The sequence below is a fragment of the Copadichromis virginalis genome, linkage group LG7 (assembly GCF_057382275.1).
Source record: "Copadichromis virginalis isolate Kocher_CV1m ecotype Utaka linkage group LG7, C_Virginalis_male_GT1.1, whole genome shotgun sequence".
NCBI classification, from domain to species: Eukaryota; Metazoa; Chordata; class Actinopteri; order Cichliformes; family Cichlidae; genus Copadichromis; species Copadichromis virginalis.
The window spans coordinates 32,290,976-32,307,741 of NC_140624.1; the positions used below are offsets into that span (position 1 = coordinate 32,290,976).

Genomic DNA, 16,766 nt, shown 5'->3' on the forward strand with positions numbered 1-16,766 from the left:
GTGGCAAATAATATTATCTGACAAGTTTGCCCAAAACCATAGAATCAACAGCTTAACAACGCTGCAGGTACAACCACTGTAAAATGTGATAATAAAATATTATTTTGCTATAACACCAAAATCCCCAATGACCCAAATGTGTTTTGAAGAGATGATGATATGCTGAGAAGAAACTTCTGATGCAAAAATCCATTCCAAAGTTTGGTTTAAGTTCAGCCCGGCACACTGAGGTAAACCAAATCAATATCGAAGATAAAGTCAGATTAGTGCAAAGTTGTTGCTTCCCCAGCAGCCAAAGGCACAACAGCTTGGTTACAGCCACAGGATCCATTTAAGTAGTCCTGTGAAGGTTTTCACAGTTTCTCCTGCCTCTTCTCTGTTTTTAATACCTTGGTCGGGTATTTGAATATAGAGAAGTGGTGGAGATGTAAGTTTGAATAAACTTACCACCTTCTTTCACTCTGTTTCATCAGATGTTTGTGTGATCAGGTTATTTCATGTTACTCAGAAAGCAGCAGTGGAAAAGAAAATCATGAATGTTTCCGTTGGCTGTGTGAGCGACTTATAATTTATGTCCATACAAATGGAAGTTCAGACAGTCTGTGGAGAGTTGACCTCATTTAGTTTCTGTCCGCTTATTTTTCTGCATGTGATTGATATTTATCTGACGATTGGCTCTTAGGTCAAGGCTGATTGATTGGCGATGTCAGAGGTGTTTGATGGCTGAAAGCCTTAGGATACATGTATAACAAAGAGCAATATGGGTGTCTGTTGTTGAAAGATGAATGCCAAACATACTGGAGCTGCAGGTGGCGCTGCCTCCACACCCTGACCTCAACTTGCACTTAGACAAAGAGAAGAACAAAAAACATTTTACATAGGGGCAAGATAATTAGAGATTACTGTTACTGTTATTGGTTGTTCTAACAGTATCAGTGGAAGCAGTAGTGGTACTGAAGAGAAAAGAAAAGTCACATTTCAAGTAAGATTCTCGGGGTTAGTTGAAAATGTTTTTGCTACCAAATGTTGACTTTCTGGTAAACATTACAAATTTCAGACACATCAAAGGCAATCAAAAAGATCTGCTCAAGCTGATTGTCCTCTAAACAGATGTTCTCCATGCAGCAGACATTATGAATTCGGTGAAAGTTGTGTAAGATGATCATAAGTCAGTACCACCACTGAGGACATCAAATTTATATTGTCAACATAGCAAAGTGTGTATCTTCAGGCCCCCCAATATTCTTTCAACGTCAGATTTTTCTTCTTTTTTTCAGCGTGATGAGATGAGAGAAAGCATCAGTGCACAGTTTGTTTCTGTAGCTTTCAGCACTTTCTCAGTTTGTCATCCTTCATGATACTGAGATCAGGGTTGTGGCCAAACTCTGAAACTTTGAAAGGAAACTCAGTGAAGTGACTGCAGTATCTGTATGGTAGCTTTTATAAAAGCTGTTTGATTTCTCTAGATAATAACACGGCGCGTCAATGCTACCTTTATCAAGGATCAAAGATTTCTTTATCTATCACATTTTTTACATTTAGCAGTGATCATGTAACCATCAAGCAAACTTATATAAACAGACAATATATTAAAAAACCCCACTGAGATTTAAAAGTCTGGAATAAAATAACAACATCAAAAATAATGCAAGTTATTTAAAAGATCAGTTAGTTTATACCAAACACATTTAAAATATTTGAATAAATAAACCTTTATTTTCTAAACATTATAGCTTCATGATTGCTACATACTTTGACAACACACCCTGTTAGCCGAGTGTGTATGTTAGCATTTTTATAGAAGGAAAGGAAACAGGTTGTTTGAATTGCAGCACACACTATGTGATTGTTCATGAAAATAACTGCTTTTAAAAGAATAATTTGAATGTGTCGTCTTCTTTTTTCTGGTAATTTTCCATATTAGCAATTTAGCATGTGCTAAAATAAAAACAATCCATTACTGGAGTGTAATAGGGGAGCTTTGTACTGGTGTGCTGCTGCACAGGTGATGTTGAGTCTGTAGTTTATATGGGTGGTGTGGGTCAAAAAATGTCCATGTGATTCCCAGGATCATAGGTCTCCCAGGAGAAAGCTGGATTGCAACAAGATGATTGCAGCTTCACCTGTCAGTGGTTTTAATACAGCTGATTGGTGTATTTTGCAGTGGACTTTTTAATGCAATCAGCCAACTCACACTCACTATGGGAATGTACAGCGCTTATACTGGCTTTGACCTCATTACTCCCAACATCAGAACACTATGCTCAGCACAGCACAACACTGCAGGGAGTGGGGAGTGACAGCAGTAATTTGCATGATTGCATTAGATGTTTGCTGAAGTGACAGTATCATATGTAGATGAAGAACCTGCTCAAGTCGACTGCCTGAACTGGTTTGCAGGCTTTGCTTTATTCCGTAGGCTGCCTTCCCAAATCATTTTCACAGGAGGCTCAAAGATGTGAAAGTTGAAGTATAACAGTGACTTAAAAGGAGTTTTTCTGCTTATTCTCATTTTCTGTCACACATATACTGCCTCACTAGGGATGTTCATTTTAGGCATGGCCAAAGTTTCAAAGAATGAGGTCAGTGGAAGTGCAAATAAACCCGATGAGCCAGAAGATTCCGTTACAGACAGTTTTTTTCTATTATTTTCTCCCCATGATGTCACAGAGAACATATATCCTTATATGGTCATCTCAAACAAAAAGTCCCACCCACCTGCAGTTCATATGTCTTCTCAAAGAGGAGATGCCAGAAAGCTGGCCAAAAGAGCGAGAGAAGTCCAAATAATCTTATCTTAAACAGTGAATGACACAAAGATGCTCACGCTAGAAGAGGTGAAGGTTAAAAACTTAAACTGGAGCAGAAAAGATCCACTTCAGATCAAAGACATGTGAGCTTTAATGATTCTGATGCAACAAAAACATGTTAACTACTCTAAGCTGAATTTGGTTGATCATAAATAAGCATCGACACAGAAATGTGTTTCATAGTGAAATATTTAAAACTAAATACAAATTATAAACTTCTGCAGTGACCAAATCACTCCTTAATTGTGTGTCTCACAAACATACACACACAAACAGCTATCCAGAGTGTGTCTGTGTGTATGTGAGTCCTGCCTCAGTCAGTTTCTCTGTAGCGTGTTGCTGAAGGAAAAAAATGTGAATCTTTCCGATCTTGTCAAGTTTCTGCTGTCAAACCAACTTTTCAGACAAATCTGACATTTCCTCAACTTTCCTCCAGTCAGTGGAGCGTTACTGCGAGTGTGTGTGAGTGTGTGTTGTTGAATGCTTGGCTGAACACACAGCACAGAGTTTACAGTATGTCAGGCTGTGGGGCTTTTACCCAGAATTCTCTGGAGAGTCCATCTAGGGTCACTCTGTGTATATGTATGGCTGTCAGACTGAGGATCAGGAGTGGATTTTGGTCAGAATCAGCTCATACTACAAACTTTTAGCTCTGTTGGTTCACAATTTCGTCAAAAAAGGTTCCTGCTGAAGCAGTTTAACCTCCTAGTGAGTCTCCACAGGAATGTTAGTCTGGAGACTTTAGAGACTCGTCTAAATATTAATTAAAGGAAATAGCAGTGAGGAGTCCAACTGAGCTCAATACAAGATGTTAATTTAACTTTTTAGGGGATAAAATTGGGTTTTTCAGAGTTCTTTATGAAATTTCACTTCTTAATTTTGACAGTTTGTCATGATTCGGCTGTGTGGCAGGCAGGAATTTGACCCAAACGCAAACTAAACTAAATGTAAATAAGGAACAAAATACAAAACACACGGAAACTAAGGATACTGGGCCAACATGGCCCAGGACCATGACACAGTTGACAAAACAAGAAAGTTAACATCCTCGTTAGGGAGTTGCCTAAGGCCTCTCAGTCTCCCTCCACATGTATTCTTGTATAAATATTTTAACTCTGTCGTATTTCCACAAGAACCTGGAAATAATCAGTAAAAATCTTAAGATTCGGGAACATTTAAAAACAAAAGAAGCTGTCATGTACAGTCAACGAGAAATATTTACTGTATTTAAACTGAGCCAAATCAATGGCCGTGATAACCTTTACATCTTTGTACTAAAGGACAGATTTATATCTTTGTATTAATGCTTCAGGTGATACTTGATTGACTCATCAGAGACCTGTTCTACTAAATCAGCCTGCAGCTATAACTGTGTTAATGTTAGAAATATGAAATGTGATCAAAAACTTCTGAGAATAAGCTAAAAATCCAAACCTTTCTCACATTAAAATATGGCTGATATCTCATTCATGATCATTTCCCCATTACATCTGGACTGTTTTCAGCACAGCTGCTGCTTTTAAATTTCTCACTGGAAGTTCTCTTACTTCCTTTGTCCCTGTGCCTCTATGATCGGTGCTGGGTCTCCTCATCATACAGTTTGGAGTTATTTCAGGAACGTTTTGATGTGTGAAGTACTGCTGACCGTGACCTTTTCTTTACAAAGAAGCTCCGATTTTAAAACTTTCCACCATTTTGAATTTAGACACACACTGACTTAAATTCATTTCCTGGTGACAAAACTCAACCCTCACCCTACCCGTACACTAGATCCTCACTATTAAATGCAGATATCACTCATTGTCAGTGTTGGGTAAGTTACTTTAAAATAGTAACTTAGTTACATTACTAGTTACTTCTCTCAAAAGTAACTCAGTTACTTCAAGTTACTCGTTACTTTCAAAGTAACTAGTTACTAGGGAAAGTAACTTTGGTTTTACTCAGAATTCTCTTGTTAGTGTGTTGCTTCCATAACTTTGCCAGTCTTCTAGCTTGCTTACTTGCCACAAGTGCACTGTGCCACCTACCAATAGAAAGGAAAAGATAATGTGCATATTTCCACGAGAGAGGTTTACAGCTGTGGCTCCAGCAAACATCAGCTGATATTAGAAATTAATATTAAATAAATTCTAACAATAGCTGATCAAGCTTAAACGCGCTACTGTTGTTTAGCACGACATCGGTTGGTTTCCTCTTTCGGAGCAAAGTGAGCGATAAACAAACAAGAGAGAAAAGCCGATCAGCTGATCATTGATCAGTTTTCATGATTGAAGCAGAAACGGGAGAGGGAGGGGGAGAGGATGAGAGAAGAAGAGGCAGCTGTGCAGCGTAAAGACACAGAATAACTCCAGCTTTGTGCCTTTTCCATTGTAGCTGAATTACGGGACAAACTGTTCCTTTTCACCTCAATAAGAAACGCGTAATATTTTCTCTGAATACCAGACCGGACGGTTGGCAACTCTAATAACTTATGAACAAAATAAAGTTCAACATCATTAACTTCATAGCACCCACCCAGCTCTATAGAAACTCCGTCATGCTAGCTAGCACGCAGTACGGAAAAAGTCAGAATAACGAAAATAAACTCCACCTAAACTTGGTTTATATCTGACCCAGATAGACTGCAGGTCATAACTTCTTACCTGAAGTTCAGTTCACACTTGGACCGGCGGCCGCCTCGGGTCTCTTTTCCTTCTGCGTCCCTTTTCCTTCATCCACCTGCTGGCCTCCACCACTTGCTAATGTTATTGAATCTGTGGAAGCGCCGCGATAGCCACCACACGAAGTAACGAGTAACGAGCCTATCTAAATCCCAGTAACGACTAACGCGTTCCTGATTTTGGCATAATAACTAGTTACCGTGCTCGTTACCACAATAATAACGTAGTTACTGTAACGCATTACTTAATAACGTGTTAGTCCCAACACTGCTCATTGTGTCAACAGAAATATGTCCCCACAGCTTCTGTACAAATACAATCTCACACACATTTTTTCCCCATTGCCATTGTATTATATTTAAGTTTTATTCACAAAGACAACTTTAATCAATCATCCAGAAGGTAAAAAGACAAATTTTAGTTATGGTTTTATTGATTTATTGAAAAACCTTTATCTGATCATTTACTTGTTTAGCTTTGATTCTTTCTTCCAGTCACAAGCTGCTGTTAACTGTACGTTAGAAAAAAGTACTAACAGCACTAACAGCAGGCAGTTGAACAATTTAACATATATTCATGTTTTTCTTTGGTGGACACAAAGACAAGTAGGACTGTAGATCTTTAATTTCACATCATTAATTTAGAAGTGTTCTGTAGCACATTTTAAATAACCTCAGTTGGCCAAAGTGCTCTACAGCTACAAAATGTCAATTATACATAAGAGTCACTAAATCAACAGTAAATATACACTTAAAAGTCAGTCATGAAATAGAACAAAGCATTTGCATAATAAAAGCCTAAAAACTGACGGATATAATTATGCAGTCTTGTTGTGTTTAAACTAGTGGATCTGTGTTACAATGTAGTTATTAATGAGCCACCATGACCAAAAGTCCTGCATTGATTGAACTAATCTGATCAACATTCATCACCAGGTTGGGTTTTGCTCATTAGGAATCCTCCTCACCTCGTAGGACAGTTGTGATGAATAACAAAACAATAAACTGGATTCAGGTTACATAATTGAAGACATGAAACTATGAGGACACAGGACCCTCCCTGGTCCAATCAGAGTGGGACTGTTTAGCAGTCTGATATTATCCTGATGCAGAGCTTCAGGAGATGTTACAATGATGGTGATTTGGAGGGAAGGATGCACAGAACCTGATGAATGACAGCAAACTGATAATTATGCTTTTCGCTTTGTTTCTGAGGGTCTAATCATCCTGTTACCACGATGACTCCACACAAAACTCAACGATTGGAGATGAGTAACAACACCGGCGAGTGTCAGGCAGTGGGTGTCTGGGAACACCTGGTATAAAGAATCAGGCTGGATGAACAATTTCTTATAATGTGTATGATGGTTTCCACTCACTCCAAATACATGCTTGTTAGGTTGTTTGGTGATTCTGCATCGACTGTGTGAATGCGATTGTGTATGATTGTCTCTGTCACTCTGTGTCACCTGCCCTGTGAGAGACTGTCCAGTTCAGTGGGAAATCCTCCCGCGTCCTGCTCCCAGATAAAGAAAACTTACAAATGAATAAAACTAAATAGGCTTTTAAATAATCTTTACCAGTGAAAAACAGAGGGACAGTACCTGTTTTATATGAATATCCTCTTTACAGATAAGTTTACATCTATAGAAAATGTAAGTACATATAATCCTCGCTCTAAACTCAATTCCACACACTTTTTTTTACTCTTGGATCTGTGTGATATCATAGGGAGGGGATATGTTCACATTTCATGTTAGGAAGAAAAACGCCCTGTCCACAAAACAAAACTTTTTCATGAGGGACAGCCAACAAGCAGAAAGTTAGCTTTAAAGAAGGAGCCGCTTTAAGAGCTTGTTTCATACAGGATGAATTGTGGGCCTGCGCAGACGCCCAGTATTAGATAAATGAGATTTTTTAAACTGTGAATCACGCAGAGCTACTCTAGCAGAGCCCAACAGGATAAACAGGATAGGTCCTTTCTATTAATATTCTCTATATGCAAGTGACCAACTCCTCATACATACACACATATATCAAGTGTATTTTTGGTATAAACCCTAACAGCTGTTAGTTTTCAGAACACACACACAGAACAGTGCAGCATGGCATTGCATGTTTTGTTGCCGACCAAATAGAGACATTTTGCCCTCCGTGTGATTGCTCTTTTTACCCAGAGGGCATTTAAACACATGCGTGCACACACACACCTACAGACACACACACTGGCACACAGTCAGTGTGATTGCAGCTCTCACCCAGAGGACATAAACAAACAATCACAGATTGAATTCAGGGAGTGTTTACCCACCTGGTCCTTTGTGTGTGTGTGTGTGTGTGTGTGTGTGTGTGTGTGTGTGTGTGTGTGTGTGTGTGTGTGTGTGTGTGTGTGTGTGTGTGTGGAGGTCACAGGGCGGATGAGCTATTCTGTATGCCGTGTTCACACTGCAGCTCAGCATATAGAAAGAGAGGAGAAGCCCACTGAATTAATTCCAGGTTCACTTGAACATTTTGTTGTTCTTCAAAGCTTTTTCATACATCGATCGCACAAATTGCTCAGCAGCACAAACAGTCGAAGTACAGCTCCAAATACAATAACACCAACTGTACCCATAAATTAAATGGACCATGTCCTGAATCAGCAGGACTGGAGTTTCTAAATACCTGCTCTGGTTTACAGAGCCAGAGAAGATACAGGAGGTTTGTAAGAGGAAGTGATCATCATCTAAAGTGAAAGAATCGAATACGGCATTAGTTTAGCCAGATGACGAAGCCAAGCTCAGCTATAATCCCAGAAGATCAGCTGATATCAACAGCAACAGATACTGCCAAGTATAAATGACTGCAGATGGAAATATTGGTCTTCTGTGAGCTGTAGTGGTCCTGACTGAACTACAATTTTAGCACTAGTTTGTTTTTTGCATCTCCTCATTCACCTCATTCACTGTCTGCCTCACTGACAGGATGTGGACAGACAAGGGATGATCAGTCATGTCATGGTTCTCAGCAGCCCAAAGCGAAGCTTTAAATGCTGCCAGCAAGGGGTCCACTGAGTGGTCGAGTTCATGAGGGCTTGAAATAGTTTGGATAGGAATTGGGACTTTGCCACTGTGAATCTCACCTGACTTTTCATCTTTCATCTTTCCATCAAGTTTGTTAACCACTTGTTCATTTCAGGCTTGTGGAGGGCTGAAGCCTGTCTCAGCAGTGAGAGACAGGGGACAGGTTGTCAGTCCATCTCAGGGCCAACGCAGAGACACAGACAACAATTCCCTCTCACATTTACATGACACTTTTTAAACTCTTTACCCCTTGAAAGCTGACTAGGAGTAACCCTCAAGGCTTTTTTCTCAATCTAGTAGTTTCTGTCATATTTCATATTTTTCTAGAGCATGTGACTGGGTGCATGTCAGACATTAGTGAGGGTGGTCTCTGTCTAAGCAACTGCTTTTCTAAAAACCTGGAAACTATTTTAATGGTTGTCATCAAACAGTTGATGTATACTCAGGTGTCAAAACTCGGACAAAATGGACAAGATGTGCAAAATGTGTCTAACAAAATGTTAGATGGTGACCAGATGGAAGAATCTCTGATGGAAGAGGAACCAGATGGAAGAGTCTCAAAGCAAGAAGGTTCTGGTTGGTTGGGAATTGTATGTCTGAAGTGTGCATGTACTTCCTGACCTTGTGTGTTTCTTCCTACAGTCCAAAGACATACTTGTTAGCTTAACAGATGATTCTAAATTGATGTGGGTGACAGTGTTTGGTTGTCAGTCTCTTTGTCTTGGCTCTATAATGGGCCAGTATCCTCTTTAGAGTGCACCTCACCTGTTTCCCTGTGTCAGGTGGGGCAGGCTCTTTGGGGGTCTTATGTTTCACAAGCAGTAAAGAAGATGGATAATATAGGACGCACTTGCATTAGTGTGATTTCATATAAACCTCTATTTCTTAAAAGAAAAAAAACTTGATTAGCATAAAGTTTAAAAAGATGAGTACAGAGTGTTGAAACTTCCCTGCAAGGTCTCTAAATGGATGATGTAGATTAAAATATTTTGTTTTTTAAAAAAAAAACTTTTTCAGTTTATTCTCTTTGCAGTTCTGCTGGTTTTCTGTTACTCAAAATGTGTTGTGGTTATTGTGTTTCCTCTTTGGTGGTGATGCTCATCCATCCACTTTCATTTTCATCCAAGTTGCCAGTGTAGCTGGACTCTCAGCAGCCCCAGTGTTAAGCAGAGTACTCCCTCGACTTGGATTGCCAGATGGGGCAGCTTGAATCAAGGGTTTGGCAGTAAATGGCGGTTTTCAGAATATCCTGCCTGGTGTGAAGAGTCCCAACCGGTTTTAAACACTTTCCTGGTTCATCAGGGAACTTAATAAGTTTTGAAGCCTGTGTTGCACATAGAAGAATTTACGTGAAGTACGAGACACCAGAGCAGGGTTGGCATGTCTTTGGTTATCTTCATTAAATTTCTACAAGATGTGTGCGCCCCCACTGTGATTATCAGGGCTGTCTGATTATTATCTGTATTATTATCAGCGTTATCTTCAGCTTTCTGCGGGCCTCCGTGTATTTTTCCTGGTGTCCTCTGAGGGAAAATTAAAAGAGACGGAAGCGCTCTGCCTGTTTGAAGGTGGTGAATGAGGCCGTGCCTTCGCTCACCCTGCTGCTTTACAATGTCATCTACCTCTGAATATAAAGCAGCTGCAGGAGGGATTTCTGTTCCCGACATTTTCTGCTCCAGACTAGGATAAAATAGAATGAAATCATCCAGTGTTTCAATACAGCTGGAGGCCAATTCACCTCTAAAGAAAATACTTCTGATATGAGCTTAATTGTTCCATGGATCCCATTTAGTTCATTCAGTGACATTTAAGCCATGAAGCTCAATAAATGAATGGACACAGCACACTTTAATTGAGAGACATGATTTCTACCAAATATATCCAATGTACATCTGACATTAATACATGAGATGGTTTGTATTTAAGACTTTCTTTAACTGCGCAAATATGTAAATAAAGGCAGCAGAAAATCAGGAAACTGTGTTATGGAGGTTTATGGGTCTCAGTACTTAAAATGTATTTAATAATAAGGTTGACATGGTTGTACAATTGCTTGAGTATATACTGCTGGTTTGATTTGTGAGGCAGTTCTTTCTAATGATTATGATTTTTGACATTTTTTGTAACTTTACACACTGCTTCTATAAGACTTGAGTCTGTTAAATAATGAACACGTAGTAGAAAATTGCTGGAAAGTGCCACAAGATGGTAAGTCCTCTCTATACTCTACACACAACTGCACAAATATGTCAGCAGATACTGGTATTTATATTGCCAAACTCTTTACAGTTTAATAGAGTCTTAGTTTTATAGGATTTCATGAGATTTTGTCCTTTTTAGTGGGAGATATTTGTTACCCCAAGTGTAGGAGTTTAACTATATCTGGATCTTATTTATGAAAAGTGAGAAGGTGGAGCGTGAGATGAACTGGCAGTTTTATGCAGTATCCATAGCAATGCTGGTGTTATAGCGGGCTATTTTGGGGAAGAATGAGCTGAGCAAGAAGGTTTTTGATTCACCAGTCGTTGTACATTCGCTCACCTATAGTCATGCACTCTGGTTGGTGACAGAAAGAATAAAGTTGTGAATACAAATGGCGAGAATGAGTTTTCTCTCTCGGGAGGCTGAGGTCAGTCTTGGAGATACGCTACCTCCTTTGCATTGAAAAGAGCCAGACGAGGTGGCTGGTGCAACTGATCAAGCCTCCTGGGTGTCTATTCTTGGAGATTCTATGGCTATGAAAATTGGAAGCAGAGCACAGAGCAAATGTACGGCTTGCTACAAGGATTCTGTACGTATATGGTTCAAAATGCCTTGGCATCCCTTAGGAGTGCCTGGAAAACATGGCTGTGGCAAAGGATGTTTGATACATGCGTGTTTATTCTCCTACCACCTGGATGGATGGATGGCTGTTTTAGAGGCATGTTTTCAGCACATACATAATGAAGAATGGGAATATTCAGTCTAAAAGCACACTGATGACAGTGTGCATCGATAAAACAAGAAAACATGAACTACTGTTTCAAACTGACACATTTTGTTAGATGTCATGAGAACTGGGTGTCCGACTATGGCCGAGCAGTTGAGAAGTGAGACTGGGGTTGTGCCTGTCTTTTTTCACCTTTGTGCTCCATTAATTTATCATCAAGACTTTCATTTTTAAAGTTCGACTGTAGCTTTTAAAGGCAACTGAGGGAGAACAGAGGAAAGATTTCTTTTGTTCGAGATTGCCACGATTTACTAGAACTTAGGTCACTCTGGTGACACACTGATGGAGATCCAGCTAGTGTGAATGAGACACAAGTGCAAGTTGTCAAAACGATATTTCCATGCAGCCAAAAGCAGTGCAGATGTTCATGAGATAATAATACTGAACATGAGGGAGTGTTTTAGATTTTTACAGGCAGAGTCAAGGAACATTATGATGTGCCTATTTAATAGCTTCAAATTTTTGGATACAGAAATTCTATCCATATGTTTTCTTTTCAGACGATGTGTCCATGTCAGTTCAGACAGTGTCTGCCATTGGTTGGTGAGCAAAACTGCAAAACTGTGTTCAGGTTCACTGCAGTGTCACTGGTGTCGTACCACATGTGAGTTCATCTGTCCACCCGAGTGACTGTGAAATCTGACCTTGGTTCCTTAGATTGTGCATTTGGATGAGCCTTAGTACCTTCAGTAGGACTTGATTGCATTTAAAGTTACGTTGAAAGTGGTATATTTAGTGAAAGAGCCTAAAATGAACAAAAGGAGCTGTTAAGGAGGAAGAGGAGCACTGCTCTCCAGATGGAGAGTCGGTATGCTAGCAGTATTGTCCTCCTTCACGGTTTCCCTCTTTTTGTTCCCATGGGAGTTGTTGCAACATGAATTTAACTTCTGAACTGTTTCCATGGAGACCTCACATCCAACTGTGTCCTGTCAAAGTGGCTAATTAGTTAATGAAGCACGTGGCGATGCCCGACCAGAGAGAGTGAGAGAGAGCGAGAAAGAGTGTGTATGGAGGAATCTGGCTGACTCTCACATATATTCAGTTTGTCCCTATCCCCAGCCCCCTCCATCCTTCTGCCTCTCCTCTCTTCCCCCTCCTCCCTCTCTTTCCTCTCATAATCAGTTCTGCTGTAATCAATTAGCTGGATGAGGAGCAGCAGAGGGAACAGGTGCAGCTAAATGTTAATGAATTCCTCTGCGGCCATCCTCACAGTAACACTGGCTGAATATTTAAACTGCTTGTTGGCCCAATGACTTCACTGCAGCTGAAGCAGGGATCCACACACCATTGCTCTGTGTCTTTTTAAATATGTGTTAATACGGCAACATGTGAATGTGTGTTCACATGTTGGCATATGACAATCCATTTAGTTACCTTTTTTTTTTAAAGGGTGACAACAAAAGATGTTGGTTCTAGATTGGCTGAATAACGAACCAAAGACCCAAATACACAACACTATGAGAACTATTCAAAACTTTAACTTCAAGGACTGGTGACACACATGTGTCTGGTCATTTTAGGTGAGTGGAAAGCAACACGCACAGTCTTTAAAAAAGACCAAAAGTACTTATACTGGAAACTGGAAAGAATAATTAACTGGTCAGATGCAACACTGAGGTAAAACTGATTAAGACTCCAATTTTTACAAAATGAATATAAACTCAAAACAGAGCGTCCAGCATGTATTAAAAATGTCACATCACAAATCACATTTAATTCAATAATGTTTAAAAAGCACTTTGAGGTATGACTTCATGAACAACATGCACGAACCCTGTGCAGCACCACGGCCCAAGCCTGTTGGGTCCTAACGGAAAAGTTACATAACTCACTAAAGCTTCGCAGTGTTATTGAAGCACCTGGGCTCTGTAGTGTGGTCATCTAATCACATTATTTTATTGCCACCTAATTCAGCCAGTGTCTCAGTTAATACCCTTCTACACATCTAAATAAAAACTTCTCATATTAGGCATGCTATATCTACAATCTCTTTTGCAACACATGTCAGCCATTCACCAGAGTTTGTTGTTGTTGTACGACATCTGCAATGTAGTACACACCAAAGTGTAGGGATGTTTCCACTTCTTCATGAAGTTTCATGAAATTCAGCCAGGCACGTTTTGCATGATCAAGCTCATAATCAACAAATTCCAGTCTAACAATAAAGAGAAATAACATAAATACGTAACTAGAAGAAGATATAGTCTGGGGTTAGTACAGAATCTTTAGATTTCTAGATGTTTTAGACCCCTTAGTTTAAAGTTTTTCACTTTATTGTATGGTAGTTTTAATGTTCAATGCATATAACTGAGGTTTGATCACATCTTGTATGCTTAATAAACTAAATGAACAAAGCAAAAACATGTTTTAATTTGGGATATTTTACATACGCATTTGTACTGAGGATAAATTATCTTTATAACTTTATACGCAGGCTAACCTTGCTAAACTACTAAGCAGTATATTTGCTGTGTCTGATCTCTACAGTAGGGGAATTTAATTAAAAGTCACATGACCTATAATTCTGACTGAGGGTAATGATGTCAAAAACAAGCCACGGGGGATTATTTTATCCAATACACATCATTTCCTCCTTCCGTAAAATTTCTAAATATCCTCCAGTTTATCAGTTTAAGTTGGGATTTCTGTTATTATCAGTTACACCCACATGTATCAGGTGAACGTCTGAAAGAGATTCATATGATGAGAGAAAAAAGCAACGGAGACACAGAGAGGATTTTTCTATTCTAATTCATTAATCTTCATTCATTAATGTTCAGCCCACCTGACACACACACACACACATTTTGGGTCACACTGAGTATATCAGCAGGCTGGTTGATGGCAGCTGCCTCACAGAGCAGAGCACACTGGGGGCCAGGCAAACATCTGTTGTGTGTGAGCACGCGTGTGTGTGTCTGTTTGTGTGTGTCAGAGGTGGGTTGTTAACATGCAAATAAAGCAATTAAAATTCATGCGACACACACCCAAACACACAGATACACACTCACACACGTGCAAATTGAAATAGAAACACAACAGAAGCCAGATGAGCTTCTCTGTTGATTGCTGATCAGATTTGCATGCAGACCGTTTTCACACTCTCCTGCGATGAACACCAATACTTCCAGAAATTATGCTGTATTTATGTGTTTGTGATATATTTTGACAGCATGCAGTTGAAGTTCCACCCTCGGGATTATTTAATATTTTATTTGCCCATACATACAGAATAGAAAACACTTTGTAATTCCCAAATCCATGGAGCATATCACAACCATGATATCAATGTAAAGATCATACTGTCACGTCAACCTTGGTATGCCTCTAGATAATTAATACTCCATGTGAGCTGGTGAGGGTTGAAGCTGAAAAAATGAGTCTTTAATGTTCTTTTTTAAATTCAGATTTTAAAAGTTAATTTGGACATGGACTATTAAACTGAAAGCCACATTATCGCTCTGATAATAGGTCTATAATTTTGGAACAAAATTTTATGTTGGTGGTTGGAAATGATTCTGAATTATTACCCAAAATTAAGAGATTTTAAATCTACATTAAATGACCCAAACTGCCCATAAAACCTGTAAATCAAACCACATAGAGACAAAAATACCCCACCAGAAGCGAGCAAGAAAGACACAGAAAGTGCGATGTAAAAATAATTACAAACACATAATTTGGACTACACATTAACCCAAATCATTCAAAAAGAGTTGTAAAATGTCCAGAAACAGGTGAAAAAAGAGACAAACAGCAACTACCAATGAGCCCAACATGCTCACAAAGTGATGAATAGGGATTATAAAGAAATCTAAAAAGATACAGTGGGATGCAGGAGAATTTTAAAGAAACAGATAAAATACATACTACAAAATATATAACTATACTACCCAAATAACTGGAACAAATTCTGATGGGCCTTAGGATTCTAGATGCATTGCCAGGTTTTTGTAGCTCCATGGATTAGGGGAGTGGCTCACTTAGCATCAGTCACCAAAGCAATCAGTGTGTCTTGCGCTGTCTTGCCTCCTGCTCTTGTGGAGTTGTTTGGACTTGTTTGATTTATGTCATTTTCTTCTGTGTGATCTCCATATTTTGTCCTTCGAAATGAGTCAGGGTCATGACAATGGAAAACAACTGCAAAGGTGCACAAAGTTGCTTCAAAAAGACTCACAATGACCTCAAAGAAGTTCAAGACACAACAGAGAGACCCATAAAGAGAACCAATTAGATTCAGTTCAGTTTTATTTATAAAGCACCAAGGTGCTTTATATTGTAAGGTAAAGACCCTACGATAATAGAGAGAAACCATCAATGACCAGAAAAAAATCAAACGAATATTTTTGAATAAGTATTTGTCCACAGTGGGAAGAAAAAACTCTCTCTTTTAACAGGACGAAACCTTTGGTATAACCAGGGTCAGGACAACCACGCAAGACATTTGCAGGACAATAAGAATCGAAGTGAAACTGTATGAAGGACTATGAACTCTATGAACCTCATCACCAGTCAGATGATGTTTGGCACCTTTGTTTACTGTTTTCTATTTCTTTTTTCTAGAGCATCAAAGTATCCTGGCAGCCTCCTCCACGCAGTGCCCAGAATGGGATCATCACAGCTTACAAGATCAAATACAGGAAGACGGGCCGGCGTGGAGACCAGGAAGCCATCGAACCCAACAACTTCTGGTACCTGTTCACTGGTAAGTCTCTTCAAACTGGCATGTGATTTGATTTAGTCTGGAAAAGAGAAATGGTTAAAGATGTATCTGCTGTTGGCTTTATAAAACATCACTCAAGCAGGAGCATTTGTTGGGAAATTTAGCACAGAAGAAAGAGAAATATCTTGTTTTTTTTCATGCACACAGTACTTGTTAGTAGGATCAATTCAGTCTCATCAGGGGGCTGTTATCTCTCAGAGACTACAATATATCACCAGACTCATCCTTTTGTATTTGCCCTCATTTTCTCTCCCAAATAAATATTTTAAAGCTGCACTCTTTGTTCTTACAATGACTCCGTTTGTTTGGCCCAAACTACACAAAAACTGCTGTACAAATCTGCAAGACTGCAGCCAGATATATATATATATATATACACATATATATAATATATATGGGGATTTAATGAAAGCACAGAAGATTGTTTTCACTGAACGTGATGGGAGTCTGACAGTCGGCATGCATAAATCTTCAAATAGAGACAAAGAAGACGTAAATCCTAAAGATATGTGTGTGTGCTTTA

The 16,766-nt window shown here is 39.2% G+C and overlaps 1 protein-coding gene across 1 annotated transcript in view; it reads left to right on the forward strand.

The window, feature by feature from the left end:
* Window positions 1-16,766, forward strand: part of dcc (DCC netrin 1 receptor) — a 145,666-nt gene that overhangs the window by 36,278 nt on the left and 92,622 nt on the right. The window contains exon 7 of the mRNA XM_085461002.1: window positions 16,084-16,225. Within this exon, the coding sequence (XP_085317128.1) occupies window positions 16,084-16,225 (142 nt within the window). The remainder of the gene's footprint in view (window positions 1-16,083; window positions 16,226-16,766) is intronic.